This window comes from Drosophila subpulchrella, chromosome 3R (assembly GCF_014743375.2).
Source record: "Drosophila subpulchrella strain 33 F10 #4 breed RU33 chromosome 3R, RU_Dsub_v1.1 Primary Assembly, whole genome shotgun sequence".
In the NCBI taxonomy this organism is placed as follows: Eukaryota; Metazoa; Arthropoda; class Insecta; order Diptera; family Drosophilidae; genus Drosophila; species Drosophila subpulchrella.
In genome coordinates, this window is record NC_050609.1 from 2,091,454 (window position 1) to 2,111,727 (window position 20,274).

General features: G+C 44.2%; 6 protein-coding genes across 9 annotated transcripts; 3 read left to right on the top strand and 3 right to left on the bottom strand.

Moving 5' to 3' along the window:
* Positions 1-115: 115 nt before the first annotated feature.
* LOC119547792 lies at positions 116-1,567 on the top strand. Its single transcript, XM_037854810.1, has 3 exons — positions 116-411; positions 472-1,018; positions 1,082-1,567. The coding sequence occupies exons 1-3, from the start codon at positions 218-220 to the stop codon at positions 1,403-1,405; spliced, it is 1,065 nt and encodes a 354-aa protein (XP_037710738.1). The 5' UTR covers positions 116-217; the 3' UTR covers positions 1,406-1,567.
* Positions 1,497-12,071, bottom strand: LOC119547860. Of its 2 annotated transcripts, none has more exons than XM_037854896.1 (3): positions 11,962-12,071; positions 1,701-1,852; positions 1,497-1,641 (listed from the first exon to the last, which is right to left on the bottom strand). In XM_037854896.1, the coding sequence occupies exons 2-3, from the start codon at positions 1,848-1,850 to the stop codon at positions 1,588-1,590; spliced, it is 204 nt and encodes a 67-aa protein (XP_037710824.1). In that variant the 5' UTR covers positions 1,851-1,852; positions 11,962-12,071; the 3' UTR covers positions 1,497-1,587. The 2 variants fall into 2 exon arrangements, with proteins under 2 accessions (XP_037710824.1, XP_037710832.1); XM_037854904.1 differs by lacking the exon at positions 11,962-12,071 and adding an exon at positions 8,307-8,328.
* Positions 2,738-14,752, top strand: LOC119547772 (fatty-acid amide hydrolase 2). The gene is made up of 5 exons (XM_037854787.1): positions 2,738-3,040; positions 3,105-3,159; positions 8,049-8,229; positions 12,235-12,282; positions 12,867-14,752. Coding segments are annotated over exons 1-5 (1,659 nt in total). The 5' UTR covers positions 2,738-3,039; the 3' UTR covers positions 14,241-14,752.
* Positions 3,620-5,917, bottom strand: LOC119547783 (succinate--hydroxymethylglutarate CoA-transferase). The gene has a single exon (XM_037854797.1). It carries the CDS (start codon positions 5,790-5,792, stop codon positions 4,473-4,475), a length of 1,320 nt encoding a protein of 439 aa, XP_037710725.1. The 5' UTR covers positions 5,793-5,917; the 3' UTR covers positions 3,620-4,472.
* Positions 14,753-17,096: 2,344 nt separating the features above from the next.
* Positions 17,097-18,972, bottom strand: LOC119547802 (transcription factor A, mitochondrial). Of its 3 annotated transcripts, none has more exons than XM_037854838.1 (3): positions 18,736-18,970; positions 18,076-18,654; positions 17,097-17,477 (listed from the first exon to the last, which is right to left on the bottom strand). In XM_037854838.1, exons 1-3 carry the CDS (start codon positions 18,801-18,803, stop codon positions 17,351-17,353), a joined length of 774 nt encoding a protein of 257 aa, XP_037710766.1. In that variant the 5' UTR covers positions 18,804-18,970; the 3' UTR covers positions 17,097-17,350. The 3 variants fall into 3 exon arrangements, with proteins under 3 accessions (XP_037710766.1, XP_037710757.1, XP_037710749.1); XM_037854829.1 differs by having other exon boundaries at positions 18,076-18,672; XM_037854821.1 differs by having other exon boundaries at positions 18,076-18,972.
* Positions 18,973-19,007: 35 nt separating this feature from the next.
* LOC119547822 (esterase CG5412) lies at positions 19,008-20,209 on the top strand. Its single transcript, XM_037854848.1, has 2 exons — positions 19,008-19,564; positions 19,624-20,209. The coding sequence occupies exons 1-2, from the start codon at positions 19,117-19,119 to the stop codon at positions 20,013-20,015; spliced, it is 840 nt and encodes a 279-aa protein (XP_037710776.1). The 5' UTR covers positions 19,008-19,116; the 3' UTR covers positions 20,016-20,209.
* Positions 20,210-20,274: the final 65 nt, after the last annotated feature.

Genomic DNA, 20,274 nt, shown 5'->3' on the forward strand with positions numbered 1-20,274 from the left:
TAATTACTTGACATTAATTACTTTTAAGCGACAGGTTTTTATATTCCCACATACGCATTTCAAATCTCAAGACATCCGTACCCATCGTCTCGGCGATTGTTCGCGGTCTGGCAACACCATGCCTAGCTGGCGCAGCCAACTTCACGCGAGACGCACCGAAAACAAAAAAACTGAAAATAATTGAGGGAAACCCAACAAAAAGCGAGCGAAAAGGACCATGAACGTAGACCTGCGATCGTACTCGCGCCACTGGCTCACGGAGTTCATCGAGCAGTACCAGGAGGAGGAGTGCCTGTGGCAGCCGAAGCACAACGACTACAGCAATCACGCAGCCCGGAACAAGTCCTACGACCGCCTGGTGGAGAAGCTGAAGGAAGTGGAGCCCAATCCGGACAGGGCGATGGTTGTTAGGTGAGATTCCCTTCTTTAAGACATTCTTCTCGTCCTGTAACTCCATTTTACCCCGTGCAGGAAAATCAACTCCCTACGCTCTGCCTTTCGGCGGGAATTCCGCAAGACGACCAGCAAAAACGACTACGAAACGCGTCTGTGGTACTACGACAAGCTGCTCTTCATCGCCGATCACAAGCCCAAACGCCACGAACTGGGCACCAAGCCCAAGCGGGAGCTCCACATCAGCTTCGACGACGAGGAGTCCATGGAGTTCGAGGACGACTCACATCACACGGGCACCCAGTCGCAGCACATGGACTCCATAATTCCCACATCCCCGGACGAGGTGGAGGAGGTGGCGACCACGGCCACCAATGTGGTGGTCAGCAGCCAGGGTGCCACCCTGAGCACCATTTCGGTGACGCCCGCGGAATGCGTGACCCTGGTCAAGAGCGAGGAGCAACAGGCAGCCGAGGCGGCGGCTGCAGCAGCCCAGGCGCACCAGCAGCTGGTGGCCCACGCAGCGGCCCAGACTTCCATAGCGGCGGCGGCGGCTCAGGGACATGCCGTGAAGGTCCTCGAGATCACCTCCCTGGATTCCAACTCCCAGCGCGAGATACAACAGGTGCGTAATCCCAGAAAATGCAGGAGTTCCCTAGAGCCTTTCTAATAAACCCTCTCCACCCAGGCGGTAAACCACTTGGAGCACCACCAACAGCAGTTGCACCTCCAGCAGGCCAATGGTCAGCACCAGGGAGTGCCCACCATCCAAATAGGACGAGATCACTACCAGCCTTTGTTTGGCAATGCCGGCACTACTGCCTACACCACCACAGCTCCAACCACCTCGCATCGGCACGACGACGAGTACGATGCAATTGGCGTGAATGTGGCCAGCAAGCTGCGCTCCATCAATCCCACACAGCGAATCGTGGCCGAGAAGCTGATAAGCGATGTTTTATTCAATGCCCAGCTGGACAACCTCACCGTCAACTCGGCCCTCACGCAGTAATCTCCCTCGTCCCTAGGTTAGTTTATGTAGTCTCTGGCTTTATCTGTCTGTTTGTCCCAAGCTCCGGTCTGGCCAAGTGTCGCCCGGCCAGTAGCTGATTGTACCATACCGTTTGTATGTAGTTTTAATTATTCTATACAATAAATAGATTGTATGTCTTAAGCTCATCACAAAAAGGGTAGTCACTCTGCCGAATTTCCGCCGCCCGTCAGCTTGTTCCACACGAACCTGGCAAACTGGAGAAAGAAGAGCTGCTGTCTTGAGAGGATCATCCCTAGGATTGGGATTTACTTACCGTAACCGGCGGCATGTCGATCTGTTCCGCCTCCGTGACCAGTTTCCTGTTGCTCTGCATGTAGCTCCAGCCCAGATGGATCCCCACCAGACTGGGGATCATCACGATGGCCACAAGGTTGCGCGACACGAACGAGGGCTGCTTGGACATCTCTATAAAGTGCGTAAATCGAAATTATTATTATTTAACAACTATCAAAAACAATATGGGGGATGTGACCGCATTGGGGAACGAAAATAATCTTATCTGCGGAAAATACTAAACGAAAAGTGGGGCCCGGGCCCCAGAAAAGCCGCTGGGTTTGAATCAAGTTTTTATCTCCCCCCGGCTGGGTTCAAAGTCCAAAGATTTGGGGATAATAATGGGAAACTGAAAGTCTTTTGGCTCTTTGTCTGGTACTAGGCTTGTTCTAGCAGATAAGCATCTGTCATTAGCTCGTTGCGGTGGCTGGGTTTGATAACAGATGTGGTTAGAATAGATCAATGACATTACATTGCATAGTGCTGTTGTATTTTGTGGGTATATTAGTTGCAGATTTTTATTATATTATAAAAATAGCTTAAGGTGGTAAGGTAAGGTACGTTCTAAGAAACGTAGTTTACAAAAATATTCATAAAAAAATAAATCTTTGTGAGTTATAACGTTTCTTTTCGGTTTTAGCTTAAGTAGGTTTCAAAATGTATACATTTGTTTATAATTTACATCATTATTTTATATGAATGTAAGATACTTTAATTTAAAAATAGTTAAGTATTATAAGACCAAGATTAATTACAAATTTAAACTACAAATTGATTTGATATAATCTATTTCGGGATAGAATGAGTTTTATGGAAAATCAGAATTTTTTAAAAATAAGCTTAAGATAAATTGACTGAAATATTATAATATAATGTTACTAATCCAAAGGATTTAGTTTATAGGTCCTAAACTCCAATTTAAAATCCTGTTCTGGTCACACTCAGGGAAACTAACTAACTGTTAATTACCAGCCCACTGCGTCCCCAACTAACCTTTCCCCACATTCCCTACTCAACCCATTAAGTGCGAAATCCACACCCGCACCGTGGTCGGGGGCGGGCTCGTGTTCGGGGGACTACGTTGGGGCCAAACTGGAGGCTAAGACTCAGATGCGGTCTATGCACTTTGCGCACATAACGACAGTGCCAAAGCAAACAATCTGTTATTGACGTCGGCGTCGGCAGCACATTTGTTGTTATTCAGTTTTGGACAGCACCTGCAATTTCAGTTGTAGTTTCAGTTTTAGTTTTCGGTTCTCGGCGAGCGGACGCGCCACTGGATAGTATACATATACATATATATTTTTCGTTGATTTGCGAGTGAGTTTTCCCACCCATTGTTTTGCCACCTGCCCTCAATCCTCATCCCTCTCCCTTTTGGCAGTGCTGAAATCGATATTGGCCGTGGTCCGTTTGCACCTGGAGGAGCTGTGGCTCAGGTAAGCGAACCGCCGGTGACCTTGGTCGCCTAATCACCCCTCCTTGCTGCGATACTTCTCGGCCTGCCGGAACACACACAGATAGGCCAGCCAACCGGCCACGTTAACGATCAGGATCAAAATCAGGCCATAGAAGATCACGATTATCACCTTCTGGCGACGCGTACGTTCTCGCCAGGGTATGTGGTGACCGGAAAACTGGGGGATCATTGGGTTTCAGAGGGGTTCTCAGGATCAGCAGGTCCAGGGAAGGAAACACCATCCAGCCCGGCTTACCGGCATTCTCGGCACCTGTCCATTTGGGAACTCTTAAGTATGTAGCTTTGCACAGGTTTTTTGGATAACATCAGGGTCAATGTCTACTAATCAGTAAAATTTTGCGGTGGTGTTTAGGAGTTATTTGATTTTCGAAAGAGATATATTTATAAAACACTTTGTTCAATACTTTTATTTCTCATCCTTCCCAAACCAATATAGGATTATTTAAGTTTACCATCTTGCATACATATCAAAATGATTTTCAAAATGTAGATATATATATATATATATTATTATGTAACGTATAGTTTTTATCATTTATTTTACCTTTGAAGGTGGCATTGCAACTTAGTATAGATTGTAAACCACCGAAGTTCACTGAGTGGCCCATATATTACTACTCTGTAAAGTGGGTAGGTTCATATGTATAGAATAATTCTCCATTGCTCGCTTAGTACTAAAATGATTAATACAAAATTTTCCAAACGCCCCATTATATAATTCCGCAAGTCATACCTAAAACTCGTTTGCACATCATGTAACTACCATACAGGAAACTACCAAGCCAATTTAGCATAATTTCGATCTTTATTCTAATATCTTACTTGGAGTCTTACTTGTTTAAGATTAAAGCTTTGAGTGCTGGCACAACCAGATTATTAAAAAATAGGTTGAACTTTGTACCTTTGCGGTAAAAATTAGAATCTTCGAAGAGGCTTCTTATTTGTAGACTAGGAGAATTTAATAATTATGACGCAAAAATGATTGTGCGAAAAGTAATCTATGCATTTTTTATAGTCTTCCGACCCCAAGTAGGAAATCGCATCTTGTTAACTGTTGCTAATGATTTTCTCAATACTAAAATAATAGAACAATTACACATTTTGACCCTAACCAGATAAAAACAAAAATTTCAATAAGAATGTAATGTAAATAATCATATTTCACTATGATTTTAATAGACGTTTTTACGATAAATACTTGGTTATCACTAAAATATTTAGTCGAAAAACTGAGGATCTAAAGGATCTGAGAACTAGGATAATTTTCTGCGGTTACTGAATAATGTTATCCTTCTTCAGCTTGGCCAGCTGCTCCGGCCCATAGCCCAATAGTTCCCCCAGCACTTCATCCGTATGCTGTCCCAGAATCGGAGGAGCTGTTCGGGCATCATTGCGCGCTTCACTAAAGACCACAGGGGGACCCACTACCTTAACGGTTCCGTCTTTCGGATGCCGAAGGCTCTTAACCAAGCCAATGGCTTTGATGTGCTCGTCCTCGAAAACCTCAGGAATGGAGTTCACAGGTCCCACGGGAAAAGAGGCCCCCTCGAAGAGCTTCATCCAGTTGCGGGAAGTGTCCTCAGCTAGCATTGCTTCTAGGAAACCTATAAGTTCCTTTCGATTCAAGACACGATCTTTGTTGGTCTTAAACTTTGGATCCTGCGGCAAATGTTCCACCTTCAAGCGACGACACAGATCCTCGAACTGAACATCACTGCCAGTGCCCAGAGTAAGATAGCCATCCTTGGTCTTAAAGCTCTGGTACGGAACTATGCTCGAGTGGGCAGTGCCCATCCTTCCCGCTTCGACTCCGGAGTTCAAGTAGTTACTGCCCACGTTGAGCAACAGGGAGCAGCAGGTGGACAGCAGATCCACCTCGATCTTCTGGCCTCGCTGAGTGCGTGTCCTTTGATAGAGGGCTGCCAGAATGGCTCCATGGGCGTAGAGCCCCGTGGACATGTCCGTCACGGCCACGCCCACCTTGCTGGGCGGTCCATCCCGCTCCCCGGTGATGTGCATCAGTCCACCCACCGAGGAGGCAATCACATCGTAGCCCGGACGCTTGGAATACGGACCCACGGAGCCATAGCCCGTCATCGAGCAATAGATCAGCTTTGGGTTGACCTTCCTCAACTGTTCGTAGCCCAAGCCATAGCGCTCCAAAGTACCTGGCACATAGTTCTCCACCAGCACATCACTAATCTCGGCCAGCTTGTGAAGAAGTTGAGTGCCGCGCTTAATATCAATGCAGATGCTCCGCTTGTTGCGATTCGGGGCCAGGAAATAGGCGGCATCTTTGCTGTTCTCCAGGAACGGGGGTCCCCACTTCCTGGCCTCGTCGCCAAAGTGGGGACGCTCCACCTTGATGACCTCCGCCCCGAGGTCCGCCAGAACCATGGTGCAATAGGGACCGGCGATTATGCGGGATAGGTCCAAAATCCGGATGCCATGTAGGGGGTGTCGCTCGTCCACATCGCTGGCATTATCGGGGCCTTTGTTTTTATCGCCAGCGGCTGCAAAGTTTCTCAAGCTCTGGCGGCAAACTCCGTAATTAACAAATCCCCGGCCGAGTCGCCAGTTCTGTGACAGCATGGTTCTATTTTGTTGTTGTTGCTTGTGGGTCAACTAATCCGACGGCTATATGTACAATATATGATATGTATGGAAAGTTTTGCAGAACAACTTGATCCGCGGCCACTTTTATCGTCACTGAAAGTGGCCCTCCATCCAAAAGTCCCCAGAAGCTCGTTGTCTTATCTCTTTGGAGGTGGTTTCTCTTAAAACTCACCTAAGAGTGGGAGCTTTTTAACTATCTTAACTCGCAGATAAACAAAAACTTCGAAACCCCCCGAAAAATAAAACAAGAAACTCTCTTTCTCTTTTCGAATCACCTTGGGGAATTTCCCCGAGAATGTCTCGAATCCTTTCGGTTTTAAGTAGGGAATTGCATTCGCTGACCACATATCATCATGGCATATCATTAAAATCAGATCGAGACAAGTAATTATCTTGCTGCATTGTGTTGTTCTGTACTGCGATTATATCACCTTGCTGACATCTTGGATAGCGTGATCTTGGGCTAAGCGAATCGGACTGAAAGGCATTTATACCGGGCAGAAAACACGCATTTTGTTTTTCTTGAAAAATTGACAAGCCGAGAACCTAATGTGGGGCAATTATTTCCTAATGACCAGCACAATTAAAAAGTAATTTGAATGTCGTGGCTGGATAACTTGCGCCTGAATGCTCACCATCAGTGTCAGACGGATCAGTGATCTGTAAATACTAAGTTTAGAGATCTTAATTGATGGACACAACTGGTTCGTCCACGCGAGATTAATTAAGATTCATGCACAGAAACAGAAATGTATGCAAATCGGTTCCGCAATATTATTCAAGGGCGTCCGAATGCGATTTTGGGTAGGATCAAAGAAATAAAATTAAAATGTTATCCCAAGAAACTTTACCTGCGGTAGCAAGTTTTTAACAATAAATTTGAATAAATTATTTGATCGTCTTAAGGGTAAACATTTCCATAGGATACAATCGTTTTGGTAACTTTCCCATTGTTAATTAAAGTCGGTTCAAATTCTTATGCATCAAGGCCACAGAACAATTTTCTCTTGTGTAGAATTCTAGCTAATTTTAGATAATACCTGTTTCTGGCTAGACACTCACTCGTTACCAGGGTTTAAAAATAAGTTCAAGGTTCTAGTTCCTTGGAAGTGTTTTTCAAGCGGTGGCATTTCCCCCGGAAACCTCGCCTCGTGGAATCAATATTTATTTTCAGAATGACGTTGCAGCTACAATGTGTGTGCCGTGATGATCTCAGGTTGGGCTGGAACTGGGCCTGGGGTCAGCACACATATGTAGGCTTTAACTGCCCGATACGAACCGAAACCTATAGCCATAGCCCATTGGCTCTCGCCGATCTGTGTAATTAACGATAGGAGTCTGATCCTCCCTTTGTTCGCAGGGCAATAAACAAGGCGATAGCATTCCGCGATTCGAATTCGATTTTAATCACTTGGGATCAAGAGTTCAGGCCATGTAATTGTTGAACTTATGAAAATGACGCACTTACTGGCTTAATGGCCATTCCATTTCCTTTGGGCCAGATGGGAATCACAATTATTGTTGAGATGCCAAGCCGGTCTTAAGAGAGAGCCAAAGAGAACTAGTTTGTGGGAGCATTTGGAGCTTGTGAGAGCTCGTGAGTTGGGAGAGTGGGGCTTTAAATACTCTGTGGCAAGCTTGGCCAGCGTTTATTTACTCAGCTCGTCTCGTTCGCGTCGGTTCGGCTCGTGGATCCGCCAGATAGATATATACGTGCATATAGAGAGATACAGAAACCGAAAGCGATACCCATACCGATTCCGAGTTTAGATGCAGATTGAGATAGCCAGTGGTTTCTGAGTGCAACAAAATGAAAGCCGGCCAAAGGCTGCGCATGCGTCGGCAGCGCCTCAACTCGAGTTATTCGCGAGTGCATCCCGCAGATACGGCCAGCTACTAGTGGTCAATGCAGCCAAGAAAGCCCCGACTCAACTCGACTACTATTAGCCAACTGACCAAAAGGCAAAAAGCATCTCGTCGAGCTCTCCAGCACAGCACTCGGTACCCCGAAAAAATTGTGCAAGCCAAAAAGTCGATTGCAGTCGTCGTCAGCTGCGGATTGCCGATTGCGGATTGCACAATCCTGGCAACCTGTTGTTGTTGTTGACTGGCTGGCTGCTGTGTGTGTGTGTTTACCGTGTATCTGCTTGAGATACACCCATCCATAATTTCCCCCCATCCAGTGGAGTGTTGAGGAAAAGGCATCAAAATTGCTGTGCTACTCTGTTCCAGGATCCTGGGGTACATCATGCGCCGGTTCCTGCGCTCGGCCATGATCGTCTTCAGCTGGTTCGTCGTCCCCTACAGCCGGTACACCAACATCAAGGTGATCCGGCGGAAGCTGCCGCCCATCAGGAGTCACCTGCTCGAGATACCCGCCGTCGACCTGGCCAAACTGATTCGCACCAGAAAGGTGAGTACATCTATCCAGTAATCCTTTCTAAAAAACTAGCTCTATTCTCTTATATTTTTTTTAAATGGGTCACTTACGCAAAGATACCTGGTAAATGGGTTGGCCGAAATATTGCCAAATCAATGGATAGACTGTTGCCACAGTAGCGGTTTCTGTTTTTGCTTCTCTTGCCACATATATTTATTAGATACTCTGTGTGCAAAGTTGGCCATTACTATTGATTGCAAACATCTCTTCAGGAGTCGGTAAAAACACAACTCGACAGAAAGTAAAAACCTATAAAAGACAATGACTTTAGTTTTCTTTTTTCACTTTAAAAGACGCGGAGACGCTGGCCCCTAACATTTCAATTAGACAAGTGAGCCATAAAAAAAAAGGTCGAGGGTAGAAGCTCTGGCCACCAAGCAGTGGGGTAAATACCCTTATAAGCATATTAAACGGCTTTAAGCAGAAAAGAAGAACCATGGCAGGGTGAAGTTCAAAGTCGAAGATTCTAGTTTTTGATCTTGATCTTGAGTTTCTTATTAAATTTATTTTTAAAAAGTTCAATATAAGTATTATTCTTGACTAGTAAAAACAAAAAAACTACCTTTGTATAATGTAAATTTTTGGATTTTACTAAGTGTAATTACATTGAAAAAATATTTTTTTTTATTTTTAGTTTCAATTTAAATGTAAGAAATGTATTTGAAAGTGTAATACATATGTCGTTTTTTTAAGATCATAATTGACTTAGAATTGCTTTACACTCAGGCAATTTTGTAGGCATAACCATAAATAACGAATCTCTTGGGGTCAATAAGCTGAGTTCAAATATGTAAAGTTCACAACATTCAAAAGCTATCAGCTGTGGAGTAAAGCAAGGAAGCAAAACAAAAAACCTTGAATATTTGTTTATTTGTGGAGATAAATGATTATTTTTAATTTGCCGTTGCCTTGTTATTGGAAGATTTTAGAAAAAATTCCTATGGCGAAATTTGCCGACAGTCTAATGAAAACGTATTTCATTATAATCCTGTTTTTAATGCGTCTCTTCGAGAAACATAACAAGCATTATACGAGCCAAGCCGGCGTATTACCGCCAGATGAAATCGAAATCAATTTGGGTTTTTTTTAGCTTCCATTTCTACTGTCGGCACAAACACTAAGGCCAATTGGCCCAAAACATAGGCATATAGACAACAGGCATTGAAGAAACCCAGCGGTTTAGTCATCTAAAGTATTACCAAGCATTTTTGTGATGGGAGCAGAAATTTCGCAAAGCATTATTATTATTCACACAAGGTTTAGACGTCTGGTGTTTTTATATCGAAGCTTAATCGCTTAGTGGTTCCATATCCATATCCATATCCATAACCAAATCCACACATATGTCCGTGAGATTTTTGAACCGGGCCCAGATTTTGGTTGCCATCAATTACATGCCACATGTGTCTTGGTTTCTTTGTAAATATCCGCGGGATGTGCAAGATCGCAGCGTTCATTGGTCCACATCCACATCGTGTGAGGTCACCACTCGAGAGACCTTATCGTGCCAGCACTATCCGCCCTCCAGTTACCATATTTTACTCCATGGGCTGCCTTTGCTTAATCGCATTTGCTGCATGCACTTGGCTACTTGGGTAGTTTGGTTTTTAATGCACGTCCGTCTGAAGTACAAAAGTTTTATTTTATATTTTTTTCGAATTTTTTTTAGTGGCACTTTTAACTGCTTTTGTCTTCTTTCGGTCAGCAGGCACTCATATGGTGCGTATGACTGCTAAATATTATTATTTTAATTATGCTTTTTTATATGTTTTTTTGCCCTCTTAATTGCCGGCTGTTTCATTGTCATAGGTTAAGCATTGCCTCACGACGAGCCAAGCGTAATGATTTTGTAATTGGCATTATATCAGAACTCGCATCTAGTTAACCGATCAACTATATTAAGTAATAATCGTTGTGTTAACGACTAGAGACTGCGTTTAAGAAAGTGATACTGCTAATTGTCTTTGTGTCCGAAGTTGTCTTTTAATTGGATCTATTAGATCTTGGCTTCCGAGTAGGAGGTTTTAAAAAAATAAGTCGACGGTTCATAGACCGGTACTATTTGGATGAGCTATCTAAAATCTGCTCATGTGAAATTTGTACTTGAATCGCATAATTCGTGCTTCGTTTTCGACAGTTTGTTTTGCTCTGCCAGTTGACTCTTTTTAGCACGTACTTCATACACAGCATATAGACCCGAGCATATATACTCGACTCGAAGAAACTGTGTCGGTGTGTCGCGATTTCTTTATACTATACACTATATATGCTCTCGGTGCCACAAGATCTTTTCCACTTTGTAAACATCGAACGTTGGATGGTATCGGTATCGGAGTCGAAAGCTTTTCGGTCGCTGATTTCGTATCCCCTCGGAGCCCTCGAGACCCCATTATCCGTTGCATGTTGTTGCCATGTTGCACTGTGTTTACCTGCTCGGAACCCCCCCTTTTGCCATCACTGACTTATTATTACACTGGAAGTCATTGAAAAAGTCAAGTAGCCTTAATTTTAATTATACATAGGTATAGGTATAGGTAGGTAGGTACATACGACGGGGTTTTACATATGCCGGTGCATCATTTGTGCGTTGCATGAGCCTGTATTAAAAGGCAAAGTAAGGCAATTTATGTCTCAATCCAAGGTATAGGGGTGCCCAATGGAAGGCCTTCTGCCTCCGATTACCCAGATTAACTGAAATCAAGTTCAGAGGTTAGACTCGATTGCCACTTGTGGTCCGCGGTGTTCGGTAACAGAAAATGATTTGCTACTTGTTTTCCATTTGATTAATACCTAAACGCAGCCAAGCTCAATTTCTTATTGCTTCTTATAACATGTCGGTTTGATTGATACGTGTTTCCCCCCTCAATTAACTAATCAGATCTTTGCACTATCGCTGCATTTGAAAACCGAGTGAGAATGTGATTAATTATAGGGGATCTGCTACCAATTACGACTCTAAACACTGTTGAAGGGTGATTTAATTGTGGCGATTCTCGGTATACTAATTAGTTTATTGACTGTTAAATTAATGGTTGGCATGTGACTCACAAGAGATCAATTTGAAAGCTACGTGTTTTGATCTATTGATCGCTTTATTATCTGTATTTCCGCTTCATATGAAAAATTAATAATTTTTTTTTATCATATTATTTTGTTTGTCAGCCCATTTGGTTTTATTGCCTGAAATTCTTTCTTCGTGAATTAATTGTGACACATACAGGCGATCAATACGTGCTTTAGCCTATGGATCAGCTAAGTATTGTTCTTTTCTGATTCTAGCACATTTGTTTTCAATCATTTTTGTTTAATCTATCAAGCCTTTGTTATCTTTTGTTTGGACTTGTTCAACTGATAACTTGTTTTCTAGTGTCGATTTTAACTCTACTTTGTCTAACCACTTAAGATATCCTATTATTATCTCTTCTTGTTGATTTAAGACTTTTTTATTTCCTCAATGCATAATTGAATGATACATTGTTGGTGGGTCAAAGCATAAAGAACTCTTAACTTCATATAAAATCTGCATTGAAGAGCAATACGGAAATCAACCTCAAGGCCATCGATTGATATCTCAATTGTCACATGCCACTGGCTTATGTTGCTTAGCATATTTGACCTGTGATTGGGATTGATGAGTGAATCAATTTCAAGAATAGCTCACTTTGAACCGAGACCTGAAGAGTTCTATACCCCCATACCACTCACACATTACTCATACGTCATGGGGCCACTGCATGCACCGCGAAATGAACGTCACGAATGCAAGTTGTCTTTTTATTGATTTTAATTTAACACAAATTGCTTTTTCGCTATGGCACTGGCACTGGCCGCGGCTCAATAGACTTTTGAATTGATTGCTGGGAATGAGAATGGGTTTGGGTATGGGTATGGGCATGGGAATCCGGGTGGAATGTGAGCTGGGTGGAATGTCGGGAAAACTGCGGAAATACTAAAACACTCTTTGCTTTCCATTTGCAGATTAAAAGCGAAGAAGTCGTGGAAGCCTATATCGAACGATGTCGACAGGTGAGTTATTGTAGGAAACAAATTAACCCAATTCAAATTGAATTAGTTAACTTAATCTGCTTAACAAATTTTATAGACTTTTGGAAAATCGTTTTTACACGTTATTCCAAAAAAGAATGAAATTCGACTGAATCGTTAAATTTTTAATGGCTTAACCATTAAACTTAACGATTTTCAATTACGCAAACAGAATTAATAAAATTATACATTTTATGGGAACGATTTTATGAACTAGCAACACTTTTATTACAATTATTGTTTTGAAAATGAATAAGCATTTTTGGTTGAATAACACCTTTGTTTCTCTTTATATAATAATAATTTAAAATGTATTATTTTGAACTAAAAAGTCCCTTGCCTGTTTTCTCAACCGCATGTTAAATTAAAAGTAGGTTTTTTAAGTTTAAATTGTAAGCCCATAAAACATATGGATATTTAGAGTTTTAGTTTAATATGGGGACATGTATAATGAGTTTAAAGTAGGTTAAAGCAAAAATAGTTTTAAATAACTTAAGATTTTTGATGGGTGCTTTAAAAATTAAAATAGCAACAGTATTGAACAAGCGATTTTCTTTGACTTTCAGGTGAATCCCCTGATAAATGCCATCGTGCAGGATCGCTTCGAGGAGGCACTGGAGGAGGCCCGTGAGATCGACAACGTGATAGCCATGGGCATCAACAGCGTGGAGTCGATGGAGGAGCTGACCCCGCTGTTGGGAATTCCAGTGACCGTCAAGGAGAGCATCGCCGTCAAGGGGATGACCAACCAGGCGGGTCGCGTCTTCAAAACGCCCCAGATAGCCAAGTCGGATGCGCCCGTGGTGGAGCAGATCAAGCGCTCCGGCGGCATCATCCTGCTGGTGTCCAACACACCGGAGCTCTGCCTGCTCTGGGAGACGTACAACAATGTGACGGGTCAGACAAAGAATCCGTACGACCTGAAGCGCACGCCGGGCGGATCGTCGGGCGGCGAGGCGGCCCTCCTGGCCAGCGGTGCCTCCCTGCTGGGCCTCACCTCGGACATAGGCGGCTCCTCCCGCCTGCCGGCCATGTTCAGTGGCATTTGGGGCCACAAGCCCACCCCGTATGCGGTCTCCTTCCGGGGTCACCATCCGACGAGCGACTTTCCCAAGTGGGGAGACTTCTTCACCATCGCTCCGATGACCCGGTACGCCAAGGATCTGCCGCTGTTGCTCAAGTGCATGAGCGATCCCACGGGTCCCAAGCTCACGCTGGACCGGGCGATCAGCGTGAACGGGATTCGATTCTTCTTCATGGACAACGACGGGCCGTCTGGGATGATGCGTCCCCTGAGCCGGGATCTGCATGCGGCCATCAACCGTGTGGCCACCGACTTCAATGCCAAGCGGGTGAACATCCGGAAGATGAAGTGGTCCCTGGACATCTCGCTGTCGGCCATGCTGACCATGAAGAACATCGAGACCATCTACCACAAGACGGAGGAGGGCGAGCAGCCCAAGACCGTGTGCAAGGAGACGGTGAAGTACTTCTTCGGCTGCTCGGACAGCATCCTGCCGTCGGTGATCTTTGGCCACCTGCAAAACTTCATGAAGATCATACCGAACTCGAGGCACAAGCACCTGGCCAGCATCATCGAGGCGCTCAAGACTGAATTCAAGGAGATGCTGGGCAACGACGGCGTCTTCCTCTACCCGACCTTCCCCAACACGGCGCACCAGCACTACCAGATCTACCACAAGCTCCTGGAGCCCATGTACATGGCCATCTTCAATACGCTGGGTCTGCCGGTGACCAACTGCATGATCGGCCTGGACCGGCGCAACCTGCCCATGGGCATCCAGGTGGTGGCCAATCCCGGCCAAGATCACCTCTGCCTGGCGGTGGCGCGAGAAATGGAGCGTCGCTACGGCGGATGGGTGCGTCCTCCGTCCGAGGATAGCCACAGCAGCAGTGGGAGCAGCAAGCAGCGTGGCTAGGGATCTTCAGCTTTATACTGTGCGTGATTCAATTGTACTTTGTTTTGTTTTTAGCCAATTGTACACACTGTCGAGCAGTTAGGGAATTTCAAAAGAGACTTTAAAATGGATTTAGAGAAATCACTGTTATCAGCCGGTACTGGTTGAATGGTAGAAAGGAATTCCCAGAGCAACCTCTTTATTTTTATCCACACATCACACCACCACAAAGCATTCGGGACCTTCGAAATTAATAATCTCGCGTCATTACCCATTGTATTAAATTATTGTCAAAAAATCTTCTCAGAGCTTGTACATCGTATTCGTATTCGTATTATCTTTACCTATATGTAAATATTCGTCTAGCATCTAAGTGTTAGGTTTATGTCGCGTCCGGCAAAGATCGATAAATATAACCAGTATGTGTATGTATGTACGTTTTGTAGCATTTCGTTTAAACAACTTTAAAAACAAAAACTTTACGACTTTTGCAAAGAACCAAATTCGTTGAATAAATACGTAACAGAAAAATATTAACCGAAATTTCAACTTCTGTGGCGCAATTGCCGCCGAAAAGCTGTTGGCCTCCACTTGGAAGCCATCGAGGGAGGTCCGAGTACGAGTCCAAATCCACGAGAGCTTTGGAATTGGGCTCACCTGAGCAGCGGACCCGAAGACAAATAAAACAAGTATTAGACAGCTACTAGAGACAATACACGCTCGGAAACATGTACCACTTATTAAATGGTTCCACTTGGCTGCTCTGGCATAGAGAATCTTACTTACAGTCGGGCCTATTTTAGGAAAGTTTTAACTAAATAAACTTTAGGCATATAGGGATTACAGGTTCTTAAGGGGTTTAAAAAACTGGAATTACTTTTTAAATTCATTGAATTGATCCTCTAGTTTGGATTTGCTTTGTAAATTTAATGACTTAAATTAAATGGACCTATCTAGTATATCTTAAATTCTCTATTTAAATCAACTCTTTTTATAGGAAAAATTCTCTATTATGGTACGCAGATAATAAATTATTATTAATTTATTTATTAACATAAATCCCAATTTTTTTGGTATATTAAAAATGGATACACTTACAACGTTTTGTAAAACAAGCTTTAATGCGATAACAAGAAATTAAGAAAACTTAAAAAATTCATTAATTGAGTGTTCCCCCTATTGAAGTTCGACTGTAGCTACTACCTGCTTACTGAAAAGGCCCAGAGACTGGGAAATCTAATCTAATAGCCTTAATCGAGCGCATGCGCAGCCGTTTTCCCAGCTGCCTGTTCAGCTAAGTGCCCAATTCTAATGCATTTTTGTCATTCGAAATGCCGAATTTTGTGCTTATTTTATTGGCCTGGCTAAGGCGAATTTGGAGTTGGATTTGGTGTTCGCTAGTTGTTTACTAGTTTTCTATTGCAAAAATATATTTTCGCGTGCGTGTGTATGTGGTTAGTTTTCGGCTTTTGGAGTAGCCCAAGGTTGCGCCAATATGGCTTGCGCAATTCCGCTGTTGGCGGTGGCCCGAACGTGGTATTTGGCCAGAAAACTCGGAGGTAGCTCAGATTCTTGCCCAAGAATGTGGCGGTCGTTGGCTGTGGAAATGTGTTTTGGCCAATGCCAGGCGAAAAAAAGTTAGTGGGGTGAGCCGGACTGCATTGCCTCGAATTTAGGTGAAAACATTTTCAATTATCAAGACTCAAGAGCGGAAAACGCAAGGCGGCATGACGAAAACTATGGAAATCTCAAGTCATGATTCGACTACCTGTCAGGGGATTACTGGAAGGCAGAGCCTCTCTTTCGACAGCCGACAGTCTTCTCCCCCTGGAAGGCCGTCTACCTGAGAGAGAGCCGAAACTGTTTCGAAATCGAGAAAACTGGAGTGAGAGGCGTTCCAAGAAGACACGATACGAACAGATACGGGTTTAGAAGGAATATATGCATACATACATACAACTATTAAATAAAATGTGTTATATTAAAAGGTACTCATAAAATATAAATAACCCTACGATCTTGAAAAAAGATATACTTTTATAAGGTTCATTTACAGTTGACATCAGCTAGAAACGAAATTTAAATATTAAAAACTCGTTAGAAAATACTAGAAAAAGAAGCACGCGAATTCTTGAGCTAAGGCTTATCTTCTCCAAGGACAGTCTTCTATAAATCTACCTAATCTGAAACCGGAATCCACTTTATTAACTATTTTAAGGGGGCCAGTGCAAGAGTATTCGTATAATCCGTCCCTGATAAAACACTCGAACGGTTATCAATTGTTGCTGCCTGCCTTGTATGCCGAATTCACCGACCTCAGCACTACATAAGTCGGATCGGAGAGATATATGTAGAGAGGGAGAGCGGAAATATCATTCCAGTCGTCAGCATTCCAGCCTGACCATAGCCAGAGACCCCAGCCGTATTTCGGCTTCGGAGCAGTGCGTTCATTTGGAAACTGAACCGAGAAGCGAGCGGTTGTGTCTGTCTCATAGCTAAGGCCCTACTGTAGTCCCAGTCCAAGTTTGACTGTACCAATTATAACCTTTGTAATCTGCGCATTTGAGGTGACAAATCCATTGCATATTTGTTTACCGTGATCTACGCAGAGAGATTAAAACTGTGTCGATTACCGTGTTAAATCAACTAGAAATCAGTGTGATATTAACCCCGTAAGACTCAGACACGTGTTGCCAAAGACCCCATTCTTTGGTCAGCTCGCTTTGAACCCAAAACTTGCCGATGCCACGTGTTTGCCCCATACGCAACGTGTTGGCGGAAGGCCTAATATTACAAAGGTTATTTTTTTTTAATACATAGAATTGGCTTTGATGGACACATGCGCTTGCTCTCTAATCAGTTAAAAAATGTTCAGAATTTCGTCAAAAACTGTCTTTATATTTGTAATGCTGGTGCTATTAAAATAGACCAGAAAAATTACTAATTGTACCTTTCGTAAAACTAACTTCAGGAACAAGGGGTTCTAAGTTATACTTATGCGGGCTAGCATTTAATCTTTAATGCCTTAACCTTAACAATTTGCGATGAAAGAAGAAAAACGAAAAACAAAATGAATTGTGAACTATGAATTGTGGATGTGATGGCAGAAGGTGGGCCCAGCACAGCTAGCACTATTTCTCTTTGGGGGCCTGCGTCTTGCGGGGCTTTGGCTCAGGAGGGTCGATAAGGTTGCCATGACGCACCACGTCGATGTGGCCCAGTCGGATCATCTTTTCCTCCCAAACGGAAATCGCTTTTCTGTAGAGCAAAGAAATATGTGTAGGTTATAATGACTGGAACAAAATGATAGTAAATATTTGTAGAATTTAGATCAACAGACCTCATTAGAATTTAATTTGTATTGTGAGATCTAAAGTTTTTATAATTATAATATAAAACAAGAAACTTTCAAGAGCTTCGTCTTAAATATCCGAGCACATGTTACAATCACGTGAACTTATTTTTAGAACTGAGAAAAAATTCCATTGCCATAACTAACGTGAGAATTAAAAAAAATGCATGAATAACTTATTTTAGTACCAAAGATATTAACATTATATAAATAGTTCAATTAAAATAAAATATCTCTTAAATAATTATTTGAAGCTTGCTCGAGCTTTTATATAATTTTAGTTCCCCAAAAATAATTAACGAAATATATGCCTAAATTAATTTTGAAAACTTTTTTCAACTCTAAGTGCATCGTATAATACTTCTTATTACTTGTTATGAATGTTTGTTTATAGATTTGTATCCCAACTAAATCTAAAAAATGCTAAAAGATCTGTAGACAATGTTCCCTAATAAAACATAGTTGAATCCCCTCCCAGAAACCAGTCCTGAAAGATCCACGCACCTGTAGAGTTCCATCTCCTTGCGCGACTCCTGCATGTAGACCTCCTTCTCGGAGTCGGAGAGGCGGGTCCACTTGGCCGTGGTCTTCTGGTGCCACTCGCGGTAGGTTTGCTTAGCGCCCTGCGGGGTGTTGGTGCGTTCGCTGGCGATGAATCGCAGGAAGGCGGAGGCGGGCTTCTTGGGGCGGCCCAGCTCCTTGACCCGCTTGCGCAGCTGGCGGCGCTCCTTGGCGTCCACGAGGTCCTGCTTCAGCTGCTTGATCTCAGCGCGCTGTTCATCGGTCAGCGTCGCATCGTACTTGGTGCGCTGCTCCAGGTAGATCTGCTGATCCCGCTTGAACTCGGCCTGCAGGCGCTCCTTCAGCTGGGCATCGGCATCGGACCAATTCTTGGACAGCTGGCGCACCACTTCGATGGTGGTGATCTGGGGATTGGAGGCCTTCAGCTTGGGGCGCTGCTCCCGCATGAAACGGAAATAGGGTGTGAGGGGTTTCTTGGGCCGCGGCGGCAGGCCCACCTGCTCCTCCAGCGTTTTAGACTGGATCACCGGGGAATTACTGATGCTGGCGGCGGCGAGGGGCCTGGGGGATGTGAGGGGTCTGTGGTCGATGTCATTGGCTATAGACGGAGCACTGGGTGGCCGATCTTTGGCTACAACTTGCCTGACTTTGTTGATTAGCGAGCCGATGAGGCCGCCGCGCGAGGACATCAGCGTGGTGGTGTAGATCATGGTCCTGATGGTGATCCGGCTTCGTTAAGTAGTTAGTTAGTAGATCTGCTCCAAAGATTCAATTTTATCCAGTTGAGCAGCACGGAAAACTTGTTGCATTTACGGAAAATAAGTTTTACGTAAAAAATGCGGCATTCTTGGCCAAGTGTTGCCACCTGGTTTTTTGTCTAAATTAGAGCTGCCAGACGGTCTCGAGCTTTTGTTATCGATTTTTGGCCATCTCTATTAGCTGCCCATAACCTTGTTTATTTTGTATTGCTTCCTGCCAAAAAACATAAAAACATTAGTTAAAAATATCTAAACCTGCGACACGATGACCAACAATGATGCGGCGGCAGAGACAGCCGGCTCCAGCAGAGCTGGCGGCAGCAAACAGCAGCCCAAGCTGGAGATCACCGAGAAAGTGCGTGTCCTGTGCCTGCACGGCTACCGCCAGAATGGAGATGCCTTCAAGAACAAGCTGGGATCCTTCCGCAAGTTCGCCTCCAAGTATGCCGAGTTCGTGTTCATCACGGCGCCGCACGTGGCCGCTGCCTTGGAGTCGGCGGCGGAGCCTGTGCCGGAGCAGAGGAGCTGGTGGGCCAACAAGGACGATGGATCCTTCAAGGGAACTAACAAGGGCGGACCTGCCTTTGGTTTCCAGGAGAGCCTGCGCTGCGTGGAGGAGGCGTGGCGGACGCAGGGTCCGTTCCAGGGACTCTTGGGCTTCTCGCAGGGCGCCTGTTTCGTGGGCCTCATCTGCGGCCTGGCCAAAAAGAAGTGTAGGTCTTGAGTAGATCAGAAAATAACCATTTGAATTTACCTTACCAACCACCCACAGTGACCTCCATCCGCCCAGAGTTTGCTGTGCTCGCCTCGGGCTTCCTGTCCGGCAGCCTGGTACACATGAGCGCCTACGAGGAGGCCATCAGCATACCCACGCTGCACATCTACGGCCAGACGGATGAGATTATTCCCAAGGAGATGAGCGAGTCCCTGGCAGCGCACTTCAAGAACGTCGAGGTGCTGGAGCACAGCGGTGGCCACTACTTTCCGGCGACGGCCCAGCAGAAGCAGACGTTCATCAACTTCTTCCAGGACCGGCTGCAGGAGTATCTGGAGCACCAGGAGCTGCAGCAGAGCGGCAATGCCTCGTTCGTGGACAGTGGAGCGGAGGACGACAACGATGCCGAGGTGGCCGCCATGACGGCCGAGCTGGACGAGAGTGATTAGCCGATGGACGGGGGTTTTTTCGTTTGTTTTTAATAATAATTAAATCTTATTATTACAAAAATAATGATTTGATTATAAATTATAATATAATTAGATCCCAATATTATTTAAATATTCACTCTGCTTACGAAGGATCAAGCGGATTGGGTATAGAAATTGCTGCACGTTCGCTCAGTTCGCACATTTACTTTTTATGACTTTGTGTATTTTCTCAACAAATTCGTATAAATTCCATTAAAAAAGAAACAAACAAGTGGGG